Source organism: Talpa occidentalis, unplaced genomic scaffold, assembly GCF_014898055.3.
Source record: "Talpa occidentalis isolate TD23 unplaced genomic scaffold, MPIMG_talOcc4v2.1 talOcc4.6, whole genome shotgun sequence".
Taxonomy (NCBI): Eukaryota; Metazoa; Chordata; class Mammalia; order Eulipotyphla; family Talpidae; genus Talpa; species Talpa occidentalis.
Genome location: NW_023604972.1, coordinates 60374584 through 60394381, shown reverse-complemented (window position 1 = coordinate 60394381; position 19798 = coordinate 60374584). Strand labels below are relative to the sequence as shown.

The 19798-nt window shown below is 36.5% G+C and overlaps 1 protein-coding gene across 1 annotated transcript in view; it reads right to left on the bottom strand.

The window, feature by feature from the left end:
- Positions 1-5995: 5995 nt before the first annotated feature.
- Positions 5996-19798, bottom strand: part of GRID2 (glutamate ionotropic receptor delta type subunit 2) — a 1708541-nt gene continuing 1694738 nt past the window's right edge. Inside the window, exons 15-16 of the mRNA XM_037529328.2 lie at positions 12353-12593; positions 5996-9736 (exon numbers count right to left, since the gene is read on the bottom strand). Of these exons, the coding sequence (XP_037385225.2) occupies positions 9314-9736; positions 12353-12593 (664 nt within the window). The 3' untranslated portion in view covers positions 5996-9313. The remainder of the gene's footprint in view (positions 9737-12352; positions 12594-19798) is intronic.

Here is a 19798-nt window from a genome sequence, read left to right as displayed (position 1 = left end):
TTTTTAAATTAATTTTCAGATTAACAAAACAAAAAATGACTTCAGCAGATTTTTATAAAATTTTTTCCCACCTCTTTAGCATCTGAATTTGAAAAATGAATCATATTTAATTTGTTTATGATTTTATACTCTATATTCAATTATCTTTAAGTTATCTGGATTCTTCCTTCAATATGTATCTAACATGTGTACCTTCCTTTTTTCTTTGGGCTACCAGAGAGATCATCTTGAACCTGAACTATTACATAAGTCTTTTAATGTGTCTCTTTTCAGTCCATTGTATGAATTACTCCCAACTTAATGTTTTTAAACCACTCCTTTAAGATTCTGTTTCTCTTTTGGTGAAAATATTCAGTAGCTCTCCCCACCCACAGTGAAGGCCAGGATTGTGAACTTTGTGAGCACCCATCCAAGCTCATTTTTTCTAACAGTACAAGGAATGAAATTCAAATGGAAGGATGTGCTGCTGCTGGCACTGCCATGCCAAGCTCCATAATATTTACAATAGTGTCAGTGATTTAGGTTCAAGGGAGGCTGGGAAAGTGGTGGCACCTATAATTCCAAGATTGATTTACATCTGATCTTACAATCAACATGTGAGAACTAGAAACAGGCTTCCCTGCTTAAAATACTCCAATGGCTTCCCATCTCTTGCAGAATAAAAGTCAAGATCTGCCAGCATCGTAGAAAGTTGATAATGTGGGCCCAGTGCTACTTCTCTGAACTCTTCTCTACAAACCTTTCTCTCCATCACTCATGCTGGTCCAGCCACATTGATGTTCCTGCTCTTATCCAAACCTGCCCAGCACACTCCTGTATCAGTCTTTGTACAAACTGTTCTCCAAATCTGGAATGCTCTTTTCTCAGATAGTAATAAGGCTAACTCTCTCACTCTTTTTAAGATTTCAGCTGAATGTCAATTTACCAGCAAAGTCTCCTTTGATCACCTTATTTGTGTGTGTGTGTGTTTTAAATATTTAATTTTTATTTATATAATAGTTGGGGTACAGGCCAGAGGCACAGGAGGTTGAGAGGATTCACCAGAGACATAGTGGGGAGCAGAACAGGCAGACGGACCGAAAGCTCTGTTGAAGGGAGCAGTGGGCGGGCAAGACTGGAGAGGTCTGCCCTACCTGCCTTGTGGGAATCTCCCTGGCCAGCCATGAATCGAATCCCCGCTGCAGAGGCTGTGGACAGCTTCACAGTGCTGCACTCAACCTGCTGTGCCGCCGGGGAGGCCCCTGATCAGCTTATTTAAAATAACAAATCCCCACTTTCACTCTTGTCTTCATGCACCTCCTCTTTGTTTTTCTCTGTAACACTTAATCTAGTAGACTATGTACTTCAGTCATGTATCCTCCTTGTTATCTATCAGTTGATTGTAAGCTTTTTGAGGGCGGGGATTTCTGTCTTGTTTGCCAGTGTATCCTTAGAATGATGCCTTGCACATAGTAGGGCTTCAGTGAACATATGCAGGATCAATGGATGGATGAATAAGGTATAGTGTAATCTCTTATTCCAGCCTCTAGGGTCTCTTCAATATCACCATTTTTTTCCTCCTGCTGTTTCCTGATGTGAGGTCCACATTCTAGACATCATGATCTGCCACTATTCCAGACGATCCTCCTAATCCTTGTGTTTTTGTTTATACTGTATGCACACATTTGGGGTCCCTTGGTTATTCTTCTGACCTTTCCACATTCTTTGCCATTAGAATAAAATTTCATTTATTACATGAAATCATCCCAAGCCACATAGTCTCATTATTCTTATCATTTTTATAAAAAAAAATTCTAGAAAATAATTTAAGTACATTCTGCCTCATGATATAATACATATCTTCTGATATTATTTAAACTATGAATTTTTATTTAACTTTTCAAAGTTTATATTTTATTTCTTCAATTTTGGAAGTTCTCTGAGAAAAGTTCAGGTATAAATGAAAAGAACTGTTCATGGTAGAATTCCATGCAGTCCCCAAACCCCCCCACAACTTCCTCCAGATGATGGTATCTATCAGCACCTCAGCACCCTGGAACCACTGCAGGTCTGGGAGTGTGCCCTGGCACACTAGTTAAGAAATCACCACCCTAGATGCCTTGCTCATAGTAGGTGCTCATAAAGTGTTAATTGATGAACTCATTGATCTTGTGTGATTATTTTGTTCCTAATATTCTCTGCAATATTGGTTAAGTATATGTACTAAAGTTTATGTTCTATTACTTATTTTTAAAATAGAGTTTTAAAATCAGTTCAATGGATTGAAACTTAAAGAATTCATGTAGGGCCTCCCCTGGTGGTGCAGCAGTTCAACGCTGGGCTCCAAAGCTGCCTGCAGCCTCTGCAGTGCCGGTTCCATCCCTGGCCCCCTGCGAGGGTCCCACATGGCGTGACAGACCTCTCCTGCCATGCCCGCTGCTCCCCTCAGCAGTGTATTTCGTCAGTCTGCCTGTTCTGTTCCCTGCTCTGGCTCTGGTGAATTCTCTCACCCTCCCGCACTTCTGACTGTACCCAGTGCTTGTATAAGTAAATAAATAAACTTAAAAAAAAATTCATGTAATGATGATGATGATGAATAAAGAATTAATCATACTAATTTTTGGTGATTGAACTGTATTTAGGACTTACCATATTAACTGGATACACCAAATCTTTGGAACCATACCTGTGAGAAGTGATTTTGCACATGTGTTTTTACATAAACTGTTCAGTTTATGAACAGTTGTTCTTATTATAATATTTCCATGCAGAAATCTGAGTGAGGGAGTAACACATTTTAAAGTACTTAGTCAGGTAGAATTGAATCTGGGAGTTCCAATTATGTGTATAATCTTGCTTGCATCACTGCTTAGATATTTTTGATATTTATTTTTAATATGTAGACTTGGAAAGAAGTATTACACTCATTTAAAAACCAATTGTGGGGGCTCCCTGGTGGCGCAGGTGGTTGAGCGCTGCATTGTGAAGCTGTCCGCAGCCTTTGCAGCGTGGGTTCAATCCCGGCCGGCTGAGCGAGAATCCCACATGGCTCAGCAAACCTTTCCTGTTGCGCCCACTGCTCCCCTCAGCAGTGTACTTCGTCAGTGTGCCAGTTCTGTTCCCTGCTCTGTCTCTGGTGAATCCTCTCACCATTCCGCGCATCTGGCCTGTACCCCAGTTCTTGTATAATTAAATAAAACTTAAAAAAATAAATAAATAAAAACAAACTGTGGGGGGCCTCCCTGGTGGTGCAAGGAGGTAAGCACCACACTACGAAGCAATCAGAGGCCTCTGCAGCATGAGTTTAATCCCAGCCCGCCAGGGAGCAACCCACATGGCTTGGCAGACCTCTCCTGTCTCACCCACTGCTCCCCTCAGTAGTGTATTTCAGTCAGTCTACCTGTTCTGTTCCCCACTCTGTCTCTGGTGAATCCTCTCACCTCCACACTCCAGTTCTTATATGCATAAGTAAATAAATCTTTAAAAAAATAAAATAAAAACAAACTGTGAGTGAAACTTCCATATTTTATATGCTATAAATCATGCAGCTGCTAGTGTCTAAAGATTTTTTTTAACATTACCTAGAGAAGTATTTGAGCATTTAGATATTTGATAATTATTTTAGAATAAAAAAGTCAAATTAGATGAGCTGGACTTATGACACCTCTGTTTTCAATTTAGTTTTTGTGCTTTTCTAACACTAAATCTTACAGTCAATTTTGTAAACAGATAGTAATAGAGGGCTAGAATTAATTTTAAACTTTAACATAATTCTGGAGATGAGTTATATTAACTACAGCTCTTGATTCATCTAGTGTGAAATAGATATCAGTACCCTTTGTTTCAGAAAATTGCTGTGATCATGAAAAGTTTTCTCTGACTGAAATTTTTAGAAGTTCAATCCTACTTTCTTACACATTAGAGAAACTAATTCTTAAAGACCTGTTATCATTTTTTTGTTAGGTAATAAGCTATAATACATTTTTAAATTCAGTTATGTTTTATTTTAGTATATGTGCATGTTAGTTTTAAAAGTTAGAAGGATATTCAATTTATTTTTTTAAATTAAAAGCAGCCTCAGATGTAGGCTACCTAATTCCTAAATTTTTCCAGTAGGATCAATTTGAAAATAAAACATTGCAACTTTAAAAATTAGATTTTACCTTTATTCATATTTCAAATATATGGCAGGCAAAATATTTATTCAAAGCAATGTTTTTCATCCTTTCCCTTGTTGCTCTGATGTGCTGTTCTTTGATTTTGTGACATATGTTTCTCCTTCAACTGCAGCTGTTATGAAAGCAAATTTAGTTTTTAATTAATGAGAATTAATGTTGTTGTAAAAATTTGTGTACTTCCTACCAAATCATAGTTAATTTGAGGCTTTCCAAATTCTCAGTTTGAGGTAGGAATCTGTAGGTTTTCTCCAAAAGGAAACCAGGTAGGCAACATAGCCAAATAACACATGTAGTTTCTTTCTCCACACTGAAAAAGTTCTAAGAAATGTGCAAAATTAGTCAAAAAATTACATTTCATCCTAAATTTTATCTAATAACAAGTCAAGATAGAGCTTTTAGCTACAACAAAAATGTTTTCAAATGTGAACAGTTCTTGCTTTGTTATTACTATTAAATTGCAGTTAAAACAAATGTAAACTATAAATAAATGGAAATGAGGAAAATTCAAGTGAGGGAATGACAGACAATCCTGCAGTTTCTATTCTGACAGTAGGCTGGATCATTACGTGGCACTGCTATTCTAAGTCTCTATGCATCTCTGTCAAATGGAGCAAAACTACAGCATTTCTCTCCTGGAGGAGTGTGTGGGGTGAGGGGAGTCGCCATATTGGGCAGACTGTGAAGCATTTCGTGTCTGTGGGTCTCTTTGGGCACACTGCTCCCCGTGTCCTAGGTAACAGGAAAGATGGCTAGGAACCTTAATTGTAAAACACAAGTTTATAAAACTTAAAAGTTTATAAATGTTGCTAAACTTGAATAAAACTTACTGTGTTTGGTCACTTTAAAGCAATTTGTTTGAAATAGTGTGGAGCTCAATAAAAATTGATTATCTCTGCAGTTATTGTGGTTTGTATCTGACTAGACACTTGAGATTAGAGTTGGAGCCAGTCTCTGAAGTGTATGGAGGTATTGGTAAGAAGGAAGCATTAGGTAGCACTTTCCCATGGTTTGTAATAATATTCACACTTCTGAAAATTTGGCCTGGTGATTTGGCATCTTGAGAAATCTCCAGTTCTTCTTTGTGGAGGCGATTTGAATCTAAGAAAACAGGCAGCTTTTTGAATTACCAGGATGAATTGTTCCAGTAGGTTGGATAGTCCAGGCTCGAAGGATTGTATGGTTTGGGGTGAGTCATTCTGGTGCCTCAGGAAGTCTGGATCTACCATGTTGATATGGGGCAAGGGGAGAGCTGGGTGGTAGGACACCTGTAAACCCATTTCTATACATACCTTCAAGATAACATGTTTTGCCGTGAAAAACTATTTAGTGCAGTGGTTTTTGAATAATATGTTTTCAATAAACACTAATAGAACTGAATTAAATCTATCAAATATAAGAAGCATTATTTTTTGATCTGACATATCTGGTAAATAATTTCTATTGCAGGGAGCTCATGTATGTTACCTGATGGGAGAATGCCTACTAAAATGTGGTGAAGTAATTATTATGCCATAATTGTTAGTCCTTTATATATGTTAGTCCTTTAATATCTGGTCATAGGATCCTGGATATAGAATTTTTTTTTTTTTCAGAAATCAAATGCTATAGAAAGAAGGCAGTTTTTAGTGAATCCATTGTATTTGATCAAGTTGTCATGAGTATATTTAAAAACAAAACTCTATCATCAAAATTTCTTAGCTCTGCTTTATTTACTATACTCAAATCTAGATTGTGTTTCACCATTTCAAGATTCCGATTGTAAAATATTAATAATTTGTTACCATTTGTGAGGCTTAGCAAGCATTATGTAGGGTAAATGGATCTTTTCTTTTTTTCCTTTTTAATTGACAAAGCAAAGTATCATTCATCAAAGCCTATTTTTCAAAAGTATTTATTCAGTTGACAACCAATCCCAAACTAAAAGAGTTGAAAAATAACATAACTAAGACAACAACAAATTGTCTGCAGCTTGGTATATATGAAGAAGAAAGAGATCTTACAATTTTCTATGTGTGATTAAATCAAAATCTGTGCATAAATTCTGACAACCAGTTCTCTTAATGATTCACCAAAGGAATAAATTCGACATCTCAGTAGAATAAAAGTATATGAATATAAGATATTTTGTCGTGATTTGAAATAGCAAGACCAGTATAAATGGTGTGACACAAGCAAAAAACGGTTTAAAGGAAACATTGCTCACAGAGACAGCATCTGGCCTGAGTTTTGCAGCAGCTATGACCTTGGAAAAGGAGGCAGAGGTGCTTACTTTCTAATGTGTAAAAGGAGCAGCTGATTCAGATGCTCTCTCTGTCCCCAGAGGAGAAAGGAAGGTTCTTAGGGATTTGCAGTGTAGGCTTGGCAAGAGGAGTGGTGGGCAGAAGCAATGTACCAAACCCTCCTGACCCAGTTTAAAGTCTTAGATTATTAAACATTTGGTCAAGTATCAGTTTCTTAGCATATTATGCTCCCTTATTTGCAAGATGAAGAAAATAGTCTGGATCTCTATATTTCTTCCTGTCTCCAACTTTTAAAACTTAAAAAAAATGGAATGTTAGAATAGCAGAAATTTTAATCTAAATAAAATATATTTTCAGATATACATCTACTGAGTTAACTACTAGACAAGTGAAATATTGTTGTTCAAGTACAGAAAGTAAAACTGTATTAGAAATAATCCTAGTCAATTAGTTTTCAAATTAATAGGTTCAGTATGATGAATATTTCTCTAAAAGCAAAAATTATGAATAAATAAATCCTAAGTTTAAGAATTGCCCTCAATTTTCTTTTTTATGCAATAAGCCCTCACTATGCTCTTATTATAATAATCACACTGTCTACATGAAACAGGAAAAGGCTCTCCCAAAAAATATCCACAGAGAAAAATAGGTATGTTTTTGGTTCAAATAATCTAAAGTAGCAAAAAGGAGTCTTTCATTGGTGTAGGACATCACTTAGTATTGTGTTTTGTAGAGAAACACTCATTTTGGCATGGTTCTACTACAACTTATGCTTTAGTTAACTTGAGGTAAATTTTTAGAAAAATTGGGTTTGATCTGTGAGAGTAAGCATACTCAAATTGTTATAGTTATGACTTCAATGGGATGAGAGCAAGTTTAGAAAACATTTTTATTAGACAAATTATTTAGACAAATTATACACAGAAAGCTCTGCCACTCATAACTGAGGCCTCCAAAAAAGTGTTTGTGTATTTGTATAATAGGCAATACATCAAAATAGGCCTATTTTGAATATTGTACATGGTTAACAGTTTGTTTATAGCTAAAATCACTGCAACATCTGGTATGTCCCTACATAGCTTGTTGTAAAGATTTTTTTTTGTTTGTTTTAAAATCAGAGTTGTGAATGAGATCATGAATGTTACAAGGGAAAACAAGTTGTGCATGCACTTAGGTACTTGTTACCCTGGAAACAAAATGGTTTTTGCATGATAAGATATTTTTCTGCCTTACACAGTAGACAATAGTTGAAGATTTAGTACAAAAACAGTGACAGTACAAGATGCTCCCCAGAACAGAATTAGCATCAAAATATAATATACCTTAAGAATATACCTTTTAACTTTTCCTAAAGCAAATCACATAGGTTGATTCCTATATCAATCCTAGCCACAGAATGAAGTAGATTAAAATAAGTGTATGGCTGCGTAAAAACACAGGATAAGTTCTTGCTTCCTACTAACCACGTTTTAATTTAAGGATTACAAACAAAGTTCATCCTACATTTCTAACAGGTAAGAATGCTACTTGAAAAGGGTTGTGCACAAAGAGGCACTGTTTTTGCTGTCATCCTTCTATACAATTGGCACTAATATAAAAAAATACATAGCTCCTTCGAATAGAATCGAACAAACCAGGGAGTTAGGTTTTAGAGCCCAGTATGGTTATTCTATTTTCTTCTTTAGGATAATGTATGACAATAATTAAGGCCACATCAATATATCTTAAGGGCTTCCACTTCTTCCCAACAATAGTTGAACTGACTGGCTTTCTGCTTTGGAAGAGAATTTATTAACCTTCAATTATCTATGTTTAAACTCTTCTAGAGCTCTATGTGCTGTTGTAGCTAATAGCATTTTCCATTTAGATAATTACTTAAAAGTAAAGTTATTAAGGTTAGCTTTATACACTGCTGAATAACAAACAAAAACTTATTCAAATGGGTTACATCTAGGAACAAATATTAAATTGCCCTGGATGTTTTAATAACAAAATTATAAAATATTCTCTGTTGGCAAACAATGCGAGTCAGAATAACATTAAAGCAACCTGCCTTTTCTAACTGAAAAGACCCCCTGCGCTATACATAGTTCCTGTATACAATACTCATTTTTTTAACTAAAGCTTTATTAAATGAATTGCAATAGCAATGGCCGCCTTTTAATATATATACACATTATATAGGTGCATATATATGTATATATATGAGATACTAATTTATTTAACACAATAGAGGCTTCTGCCATATGATAAAGTTTACTGTACATAAGAAAAAACTTTTAATACTGTACAATCACATAAAGGTCATATGCACTGTTGCAGTGCAAGAGTAGTTTTAACTGTAGTCTTGACTGGCATATTAATGGCTTTTTTTGTAATCCTACAAAATTGCATTCTCATATTATGTGGCCTGAATGGTCTTTAAATTATTTTATTAACACTGCAGGGGTTGCCTTTGGTCCACAGTTAAAGGACACTCGACAGCAGTGGAGCATTGTATGGATGCAGCAGAAGAATGTAAAAAGACTGAAGTTATTGCAATTATATTTTTAAAAAGAGAAATGTTACATATGAGGCCTTTATGTAAAATTAATCCTGCATATACTCTTAGTATACTCAGTGCACATTTCCTATACTTGAAGTACAGTATATGAAAAGCAGACTAATAGGATCCTAGTATACTATATTCTGGGGGAACAAATTGAGTAATGCAAAAAAGTGGAGGGAAATGGATAGGGAGAGAAGGAAAAAGAGAAAGAAATGGAGGAGAAGGAGAAATGGGGAGAAGGAACTGGAAATTGTGACTAATAATCTTGATTTAAAAAAAGTTACATCCATGTTAGTCCCACAATATTACAGTTGCTCCTTGCAAAGGGAGTCCTACAAAAGAAACAGTGAAGAGATTTTGTTTGTTGTTCAAATGGAGGTGCCTCGGTCTGGATCATTACCCAGATTAAGCCCAAGGGTAGGAGTTGGTTGATAAGGAATAGATGACATTGTTTTTATAGGGCTTCTGAAAAATCCCCCGTTAGGTGCCCTGTGCCTAAAAGGGCCAGTTCTGTGCTCAGGCACATTGCCAAAAGCGAAACCAGAGGCAGCTTTAGCTGAGAGTGTGCGGCTAAGAGTCTGGATCTGCTCTGGGATAAAGGTTGTGGTGGTAATATGAGTGTTCCTGAAATCACTGATTTGCTCCAGTGCTTGTCGTGTTGGCAAAGTGTCAATGTCCAGAGGGGTCAAGTCAATTGACGAGGTGGAAAACTGTTTATGGGGGCTGTCGTCATCTGTGCACAAGCTATTTACACGTCTATGGAGGTGCTCCAGGTCAATTTCCTTGTCATCCTGGAGATGAAGAAAAAGAAGATAAGGTTCTCATCAGTACTAGCTTCCATGGTTAAAAAAAAAAAAAAAAAGTAGTTCAGCAACATGATAATGTAATTAACTGAACTTTGGGGTTTAATCATTTACCAAATATTTATTGAGTACCTAATATGAGCTAGTTCTGTGGGTACCAATATGATTCTGAGAAAAGGTTATCTACACTTAATATTTTTCTTACAGTAAAAGTTCTAAACTGGGCACATCTTACATGCACTACAAAAATATGGAAGCAGTAGATTGGTGATTGCCACTCCTTATGAGCTGGGACAGACCCAGGCAAAAATGGATCAATTAAAAGTACGGCTTTTGCAACTCATTCCCACCCATTTCTACCTCTTCTTTACACATACTTCTTCCTTTCAAGGGTGTCTCATTCCACAAAGTTGGATTTTTTCCTTTCCATCCACTCCTAACCTTAATGTTCTATTCTTGGAGGTAAGTGATACCACATGCTATTCACATCGAAGTGTTAGTGACTGTTAAAGTGTTATTTATCTTTAGGTCAGAGATGTGTGAGATTTTTAGAGAGAGTGACATTCAATACAAGAGAACTGATATCTAATGGAGCGATTCCTACACTCAACTTATCTGGTACCTGAATGAAGCAATATTGTGAGGTCAGTGGTACCTTTAGAGACTCAAATCATGGACATGACGAAGACAGATTTAGTTTAGGATCAGGTTTATGCTAAATGACCTCTAAATCAAAGAGGCTTGCAGCTAAGCTAAATGGAGTCTCAGTAAGCAGGTATTTAATAAAGAAGAAAGCAAAACCGCAGTCTTCTGGAGGTGCAACCAATTCAAATATCCCTTAGAATTTTCACCAAAAGTGAGCAATAAAGCTCAGTACTTGAAAAATAAAACTGGGATAAAATAAACTTGTCTCTTTTTTAGTCTTATTTATAGCTAAATTCAGTAAGTTAAGTATAGGGATTTAAAATACCTATTAATCATAAAATGAGAAGATATCTGTTCATAAGATCTGGATTAGCTATCATGAGTTAGAATGGAGTATATTTATTTTTTCATTGTGTTCCTCCATGAAAAATATTTTGATGTGCATCACTGTTTTTCCTTTTCCTTATAAGATCCAATAAAAAATAGCCATTAATACAATATTATCACTGAGAGTTTAGAGGGTTGAGAAACAAAATTTTATGGTTCCCACAGCAACTATAATGTAGTCATCTATCAACAGATGTAATAATTCAAAATTTAATATTATATGTAGTAATTCAAAATATAAGGAGCTTGGGGAGTACTTAATTTTTGGATTTTTGAGAATGTGAAGTCTCAGCTATAATGTTGCATTAATGTGGTAGTTTGCATTAAATCAGTGTAGCTAGAGATTGCAAAAGCTTATTCCATGAAGAAAACACTACAATAAAATCTGATTAATTTTTAGTTTATATTCCACTAATTTCAAATGTATGATACTTCAGACAGGTAGAAAATCAAGATGCATCTTTGCTAACCCAAGCTTTTCCTTATAAATAATGCTGATCAACTGCATAGAAGGTGGTAGAAAAGAGTCTTTAGACTATTTTAGTAGAAAGCCATCTTTTTGAAAGAATACATTAACATGCAAAAATTCATATGGAAATAATGAGAAGTCATTTTTATTTGTGCTTTAAAGCAGATCCTCTCAGGATTTGCTGTAAGCATCAGTTAACCAGTGTCTAGTTACAGAAGGTATAAAATTGTCCTTCTTTAGAACTATAAAGCAAATCAAATCATTCAGCAAATTCAGTATTTCTTTTTACTTCAATTTGCAAAGCTTTCGTAAATATAATCTCATTCATTATTAAAAAAAAAATCACCTTTTTGTTCCAGTGGAGATAAAAATCCATGAATCAAATAGTTTAGTTTCAGTTTTCTTTGACAGTTTTAAATTTTTGAAAAATACAAGGCACAAGTCACCTTAAACGAGATATTATGTGGAGCTCTGCAATTATTCTTTTATATCTTTAGAACAAAAAATTAATGTGGCCCTGGAGTTAGGCTGACTCAAGAGTTAAAGAGAAATTTGAATTCTAGGTGATTCCACTGTGTATACTTGTTAAGTCTGGGTCCTTCCAGTGCTACAAAACATGAACACTTTTATTGATGTACATACAGGAAGAAGTCACTGGCAGTAAAGAGAAAATTTGGATTATTTTATATAATATTGCATTTCTTAGACCAAATCTTAAAGACACATGTAATTTACCTACAAGTTAAACAACCAATTGAAGCAAAATAATAAGTATCTTTGTGGGCTGGTCAAGGGAATCACAGCCTTTAAAAAAAATCACTGAATTAAGTTTATCCTGAGATTTAGGAAAATTTTCAAGGCTTTATGGCACATGGAATCGTTAAACCTCCCAATACTATGGTCTCCTCTACATTTACTGGGACTGTTTTAAAGTGGAAATGGTATCAGTCATCCCAATTTTGCCATTTCACAAATTTATTTTCAGTTTTCAAAGATAGAAAAGCAAGGAACACCCACACCCATTATCCACCTCCTCGTGATTATCCTCCCTGGATAAATAGCATCTTGGTGCCTTAATTAGTGCCAAGCCCTCAATCAAGTACCTCTTTTGATGGAACCCGGGAGCCTTTCCTCTTGTTCCACCACGTCTCCAGCATGGCTATGAAGCAGGAGAGGACAATTCCAGCTGCCAGGATACAAAACACCCCTGCAAAGCTCTTTATATCCAGTGCACCTCCTTTCTGCTTTGTGTCCACTGAGGAGTACAGGTCGCATTGGCCATTCTTCGGCCACCACTTGTGCTTCAGGATGTCCATGTCACCATTTTGCTGAAGCTCCAGGATCCTTGGGGTAAAGGATACAATCACTTGTTATTGCAGACGTAGTAACTGCCTCCATTTATAACATCCATTTATAATCCCACCTCCAAGGGATGGTGACTATGAAGGGAAGTGAATTTATTTGTGGCTTAGCCTGCAGATGGAATTCTGGAACACTCAACATGTTATTGCTTTGATTCTACAGAGTTGTGCCACAACGCTCCCCCCGCTCTTTCTTCTCCTCCCCCACTTCCATTCTCTTTTTCCTTTGTTTTTATTCTACAATTTGAAATATCCACCACTGTCCCCCCACCAAACATTTGTTGCAATGTGATTTTACATTTACACTTTAGAGGACTGTTTTTATGTGGTTTCAAGCTGCTACAGTTCTGTGTTCCTTCCCTACAAACAGAGTGATACTCTGGATCTTAAGGCTTTTACAAAGAACGTTTTTCTGTTTAAAGCAAGATGCTGGCATAATGTCACCCAGCATATGCTACATAAAGAAATTCAATTAAAAAAGACTTCTATTATTTAACACCGTATGGGAGAAAGCCTTGGGACAAGTTCGAAGTTGACACAATACATCATTTTTGGTTTTACACACAATGGATCTAGTTTCCCTTTTATTGCCAAAAGGAAAAGAATCTTACCTCGGAGAATGTGAGGAAAAGTTGACCAGAGTCTTTCAGAATTAGTTAAATTCAAATAAGAAATACCCCTTTTCTTTTTCCTTGCCCCCTCTCCCACTCCCAGTCTCGGAGCGGCTGCAAAGCCTGTAGCTTTTTAAAGTATGTTTTTCTCTAGAGTTTTTGTTGTCAATTCTAAGTGCACTTTAGGCTCTAAAGGAAACCTCCCTAGCTCTGGCCCTCCTGAAGGTGAGTCCCTTCTTACAGGCAGGATGACCAGGGCCAAGGCCACGGGCATGGTAGAGTGCACCATCCTCACAGATTTTTAGAATTTTCTGCCCAAACAGCTCAAGGACTGTCTATGTCCCACGAAGGCCTGTTTCCAGGTTTTCTCCTAAGAGCTGATGTGGACAGCCATGGGGAGATAGAAATTTAGGACAGTGTTTGTAGACAAGAGCAAGCACACGCCAGCTCAGTGCGCACACTGTGTGCCACCCTCACTGTGCAGGGGAGAGCTGAGAAAGTTGGCCAGAGGCTGTTTCAGTGTGTGCCACCCAGCCAGTCACCAGCTGGAAACTCAAAGCTGGCTTACTAGGGATCATGACACTCTATTCATCAAGATAAGAGGATAGGGCCTCCCTGCTGGCACAGGGGGTTAAGACGCAACCTATGAAGCTACTCGCAGCCACTGCAGCACAAATTTGTTCTCTGATCAGGCAGCTACCCACATGGCTCAGTAGACCTCTCCTGACTCGCCTGCTGCTCCCCTCAGCAGTGTATTTCAGTCATCTGCCTGTTCTGCTCCCCACTCTGTCTCTGGTGAATCCTCTCACTGCCCACACCTCTGGCCTGTACCCCAGTTCTTGTATGGATAAATAAATAAATCTTTTTTAAAAAAGATAAGAGGATAGAACCACGTTTTGTCTAAGAGGTTTTGGTTTGAGTTATAATAATTACAGTTAGAATATGTAAACCCACATTGGGTTTGACACTTGTCCCTGAGCCTTGGATTATTTGGGGAATTACTGCTTTAACAAGTTCTGTTTCTTCAGAGCAAGCGTTGCTGAAAAAGGAATGTTAGTTTGAGTAATCAAATTTATTAAAAGAATGATGAATAATTATAGATTATCTTTTACCCTTATTCTAGCCTTTATTTCAGATAAATTCATTTACTTTTCCAGAAATTCCAAAAATGTGTTCTATGGGCCACTGGTTCCTAAGGCTTCTCCAAGAAAAGGGTTCCATAGTCACTAACTTTGAAAACCACCCTATTAAAGGCTCTAGGAAGACCTGCAGACAAGAAAACTTGTATTAATTTGTCATTTCTCAAATTTATCTGATTTTCATTCCCTTTTCTCATTTCTCCCTCCAAGTAAACATATGGTGCCACTTAGATGTGGAACATAAAGAAACCAAACTAAGGGCCTCCCTGGGGGTGCAAGGGGTTAAGATGCAACCTATGAGGCTGTCTGCAGCCGCTGAAAGTACGAGTTCAATCCCCGGCCAGGGAGCTACCCACATGGCACAGCAGCACTTGCTGCTCCCCTCGCCAGAGTATTTAGTCATTCTGCCTGTTCTGTTCCTCACTCTGTCTCTGGTGAATCCTCTCACCCCCACACCTCTGGCCTGTACCCCAGTTCTTGTATGTATAAGTAATAAATGATTTTTTTTTAAAGAAACCACATTAAAGTTTAGGTAAAGACAAGCTTAAAATCTAACCCTTAAATGCTGACTATGACTGAAACATCCATAGCTGAAGTGGGTGGTGGGAGTTTAGAACAATGAGGAAAGGGAGCACAATGGACTATGGTGAACTATGGGTGATTTGGTGTTGAGTTCACTACGGTGATGATACCTGAGGTGGGGATCCTGTTCTTCCAAAAAACCAACAATAATGTAAGCCAATGTCACTGCAATTTAATAAAAAAATAGAAAGAAATTGTGACTTGACTCAAAGCATCAACCCCTTGTTGCAATTTCTGGCACTGTGTTAGGTATCACACACATGTGTAATCACAGCATCACAGTTGCTTGCTTAGTCTATGCATGAATACTGTTTAAATGACTTTGAAACCTTTGGGGTATTTGCCTATTTAAAGAAACTAGGTAGTGAGGTTAACATTGAGTAGATTAAAGGAAAAGTTTAGTCATCTCTGAAGAAATAACTATTATTTTATTTTTAAAGATTTATTTTATTCATGCATACAAGAACTGGGGTACAGGCCAGAGGTGTGGGTGATGAGAGGATTCACCAGTAAGAACGGGGAGCAGAACAGGCAGACTGACTGAAATACACTGCTGAGGGGAGCAGCGGACGAGTCAGGAGAGGTCTGCTGCGTCATGTGGGTATCTCCCTGGCTGGGGATTTGAACTCATGCTGCAGTGGCCATGGATAGCTTCATAGGTTGCATCTTAACCCCTTGCACCATCAGGGAGGTCCCAGAGATAAATCTTTTTTTAAATTTGAGTTTATAGTTATGTGTGGAAATAAAAGGAAACTAGAGACAGCATCATTTGCTTACAAAATAAGCTCCCATGATTCCCTACCCTCCTAAAATTAGTCAGTATCTGTGGAATTGAGAGAGTATCCTTCATAGGACTCTCCACCATTTATGTGTCTGTTTGCCTTTCAACAATGTGTGTTCATTATCTTCCATATTGCGTAGCACACAGTCATGGTCATGTATTGATTTAATATGTTCAACAAAGGTGGTTTTGGTTAATGGACCTTGCATTCAGAGTCTGTTCTTTTTTTCATATTATTTATTATTTATTCCAGTTCTTCCTTTCATCTGTCCATTCAGTAAATATTCAAAGAATGACTTCATATCAGACATTTACTTGAGTACAGAATTTATTTTAAACCACAACTGCACCCTCAGTCATGATGGCCTGATAAACAGTGTGCAATCTTTTCTTTTTAATGTCCTCAATGCATGCTAATTTATTTTCATTCTTTCACATATTTATACAGGACTTAATATTACTTACCTTTTCTCCTTCAGTGATATCGGTGTCACAATATATTTACACTACATCTTACTCTTGGAAAATATTGCAGTTTTAAAAGTAATGGTTGAAGTATATGTGTGTGTGTGTATAAAATGTCACCAATTTTTATTCTGATAAGAATATAAGATATTAAATTAGAATAATTTTTATTAATTTTTAGATACAGTGGGCTGGGGTGGAAGGAGTTACTGAAGAAGATGAGAAAGAGACTTTCCTACTTGCCTTTAAGGATCATAATATCTCAAAGATTTGGTTTGTGTCAAAAGCACAGATGCTCAGAAATTGTAGGAAGACTCCATTTTTGGGGGATACACAGAGTCACAACACTGCAGATTCCCCAGTCAAGCTCTGAGCCACCTACTACAGATTCTAGGAATACAACTGGGATGGAATAGAAGTGTTGGAAAAAAATGAAATTGTTCTCTATGCCTAGAGTTCTGCCATAAATTCTAACTGCAAAGCCTTATGCTTATGGAAACTCATTCAGAAAAATCTAAATATATTTCTCTTATTATTATGTAAAATAATTTAGGGATTAGTAAAGAAATTTTACTAAAATCTAAAGCAGTGTTTTAAAGACTAATGGGATGAGTCCTCATAAAAAAAAGGAGATTTTTTTCCTATTTTCAGATGTTCAAAAGCACTGGCACCTTTGGATAGGACTTAAAAGCACACCCAAAAGAAAGATTTGCCTTTTAACTATGAACATCACTGATATGTGTGTGTGTGTGCAAGTAACAATTCAAGAATCTAGTTAGAAAATATTTTTATAAATTGTATTTTTAAAAAATTCTTGATAAAAAAAGTTAAAGTTTTTAGTTTCTAAATAAAACAAGATAAACTTTTAGATTATAAGTAGTTACAGAAGGGAAGGAGGAAAGGGATCAGCAAGGTAGGTGGTTAATTGTATGGTTAGGATAGAATTGAACTAATAGTGGTTAAATTAATGTAGTATACACATATTTTGGATTTCAGTGATGCACACCTGAAATTTATATGATGTTATAAAGCAATGTTCAATTAACATAAAATATAGTTCTATGAAATGATTGCTTTTGTTATTATGTGCAATTTCCACAAGATGGCAGCCTTTGCTCATAAAGAGCAAAGTGTTACTGCCATTATAGTTACCTATGAGTTTAAAATGTGAAGTGTAAACTTTTTGGTGCTGTAAACACTTAAATGGTTATAGACAAGGTTGGATACTAGACTGTGATGAGCAATTGGATGAGTAAGACCTCTTCTTCTTGTAGTTTACTAGAAAACGTCATGCCTTTTTTACCCCCGAGTGATGAAAGCAATACTTTTGAGAACTAGTGAGATCATAAGCAAAAGCACCTTGCTCATTTCTTAGTATATAGTAGGCTACCCAAACTCAAAATTTAGAATTATCGTCCATGTGTGTTATTGATATTCTTTCTTTGGACCGCTATGACACATACTTCTTAATGCTGAGTTACATTTCCAGGAAGAATATTGCATTGCTTTTTTGTGCAAAAACATCTGTAAGCTCATTTAACAGAAAAAATCTTAGAAGTTCATAATACATAGCTTTAGCTTGAAAATGCCTAATAGAAAAATACTGCATGCATGGATTTCTTTACTGGTATAAGTGAGCAAATTTCTGGAGGAAGGAGTGGGGAAGCAAAAGATCCTTCATATTCAAATACAAATATTCAACAGGTTTGAGACATTTATCATGGAAATCTCTTTGCTTACTTTGAAGATAACAGCATAATTTGTATATAAGAATTGTATTAATTAATGATAACTTACTATCCTTAATCAGTACTTTAGAAATTGGTTTGCAAATTAAATTTTTTATAACAAATAAATTTCATATGAAAGATGTTTTCAAAGTTTGATAACTTTGATTTTGTCTTTGAATACTATAGCAGTCTACTGATTTCTTCTCATTTTTAATTTTCTTATCCTTAGGTAAATTCCTATGGATTTAAAAAAAAGGCACTCTTTATCTGAAAATAATAAAAAAAAAGTTACTTGAATTTTAGTTCTTGCCACTAGGAAAAAAAATTAATGACAACCGAAACTGTAAAAAAAATGCAGGAAGTCTTTTTTCAGGCTGTGTATATAGGAACTCCTGTGACACTTTGGCAGTTGGAATTCCCTCCTCGTGTTTATAGAGGTATACGATATTAGAACAGAAAGAACTGAAGACATCATTTCTCCACTTCCCCCTCTCCCCATTCTATGGATGAGGTTACTGGATGACATAGAGCAATATTTCCTCCAAATGATCATAGTCCACACACACAAAAGTAAGTTACATAGCATGTTGGGGTAATCAGAGGGTCTTTCACTGGACAGTCAACCTTTGCAAGCTTGCATTGTCTATCCTGAGGACAAAAGGAATCACAATTTTAACAATATCTTACTACATTATTTATGACACCTATGTTGGAAAGCACTGTTGCACAGATTAAAATGTGGGGGAGAAAGGATGCCCTGAACAAACTCTACAAACACAGGTTTTATGGACTCCACCCCGACTCTAGACCAAAGATTCAAGACACCAAGGACTACGAATCCCATAAAGTCATCATAATGGAAGAGATATTGCTGGGAACTGAGGGTGATGTTAAGCAGCCAGGTGTGGTATATAAACAGACATGTGGGCCTTGGGGGTCTCTTTGGCTCTTGGCTTTTCACTGGCTGTCAGCTTGCCATTGGATTTCAGCTCAATGGAACCGGTAGGACACATTCACCAATTTATTTCCTTCTCTTTCTCCAAATTATTCATTTCTTTTGTAAAGAAACCCCTTCTTTTGTAAATAAACCCTTCATTAAACTTTTTGTGTGTGCCTGCAGTTGAGTCTTATTATAAGTCCCTTTAAGTGCATGGGTGAGGACCCCACAGTTAAGCAACCCATTTTATATTGGGGTTGCCCTGTAACAAAAAGACATTTTACAATGACACAGAGAGAAAACAGCTGAGATGGACCTAGAACCCAGGTCTGCCTTCCAACCCATTTCCTCCAGCATATTACACAGTCTCTAAAATGTAACTATTTAGAGAAGAGCTATCTTTCAGTTTCAGAGATTTGTTAGGTTCTGAGCAAAATCATCACCAATGTTTCCTTTATTTTTTTTTATATTTTTTTTTTAATTAATAAATTTTATTTTTATATTCCCCATACAATTGCAATCCCCCCATTCTGATCCCAATCCCTCCCTCCCGCCCCCCACCCCCCCAAAAAGTGTCTCTGGTTCATAGTTTTTGTTGATTTTGATTTTCACTTTCTTATAGTTATTCATTTTCCTGGTCCCTTATTTAAGTTTTCTAGATCCCTGCTATGAGTGAGACCATCCGGTATTTTTCTTTTTCTTTTTGGCTTATTTCACTGAGCATGATCCCTTCCAGCGTCATCCATGTTGCTGCAAATTGCATGTGTTTATCTTTTTTGAATGCTGAGTAATATTCCATGGTATATATGTACCACATCTTCTTGATCCAGTCATCTATTTTTGGGCATTTGGGCTGTTTCCAAAGCTTAGCTATTGTAAACAGTGCTGCTATAAACATAGGGTGCAGGTGTTCTTTGGAATTGATGTTTCTGTGTTCTTTGGG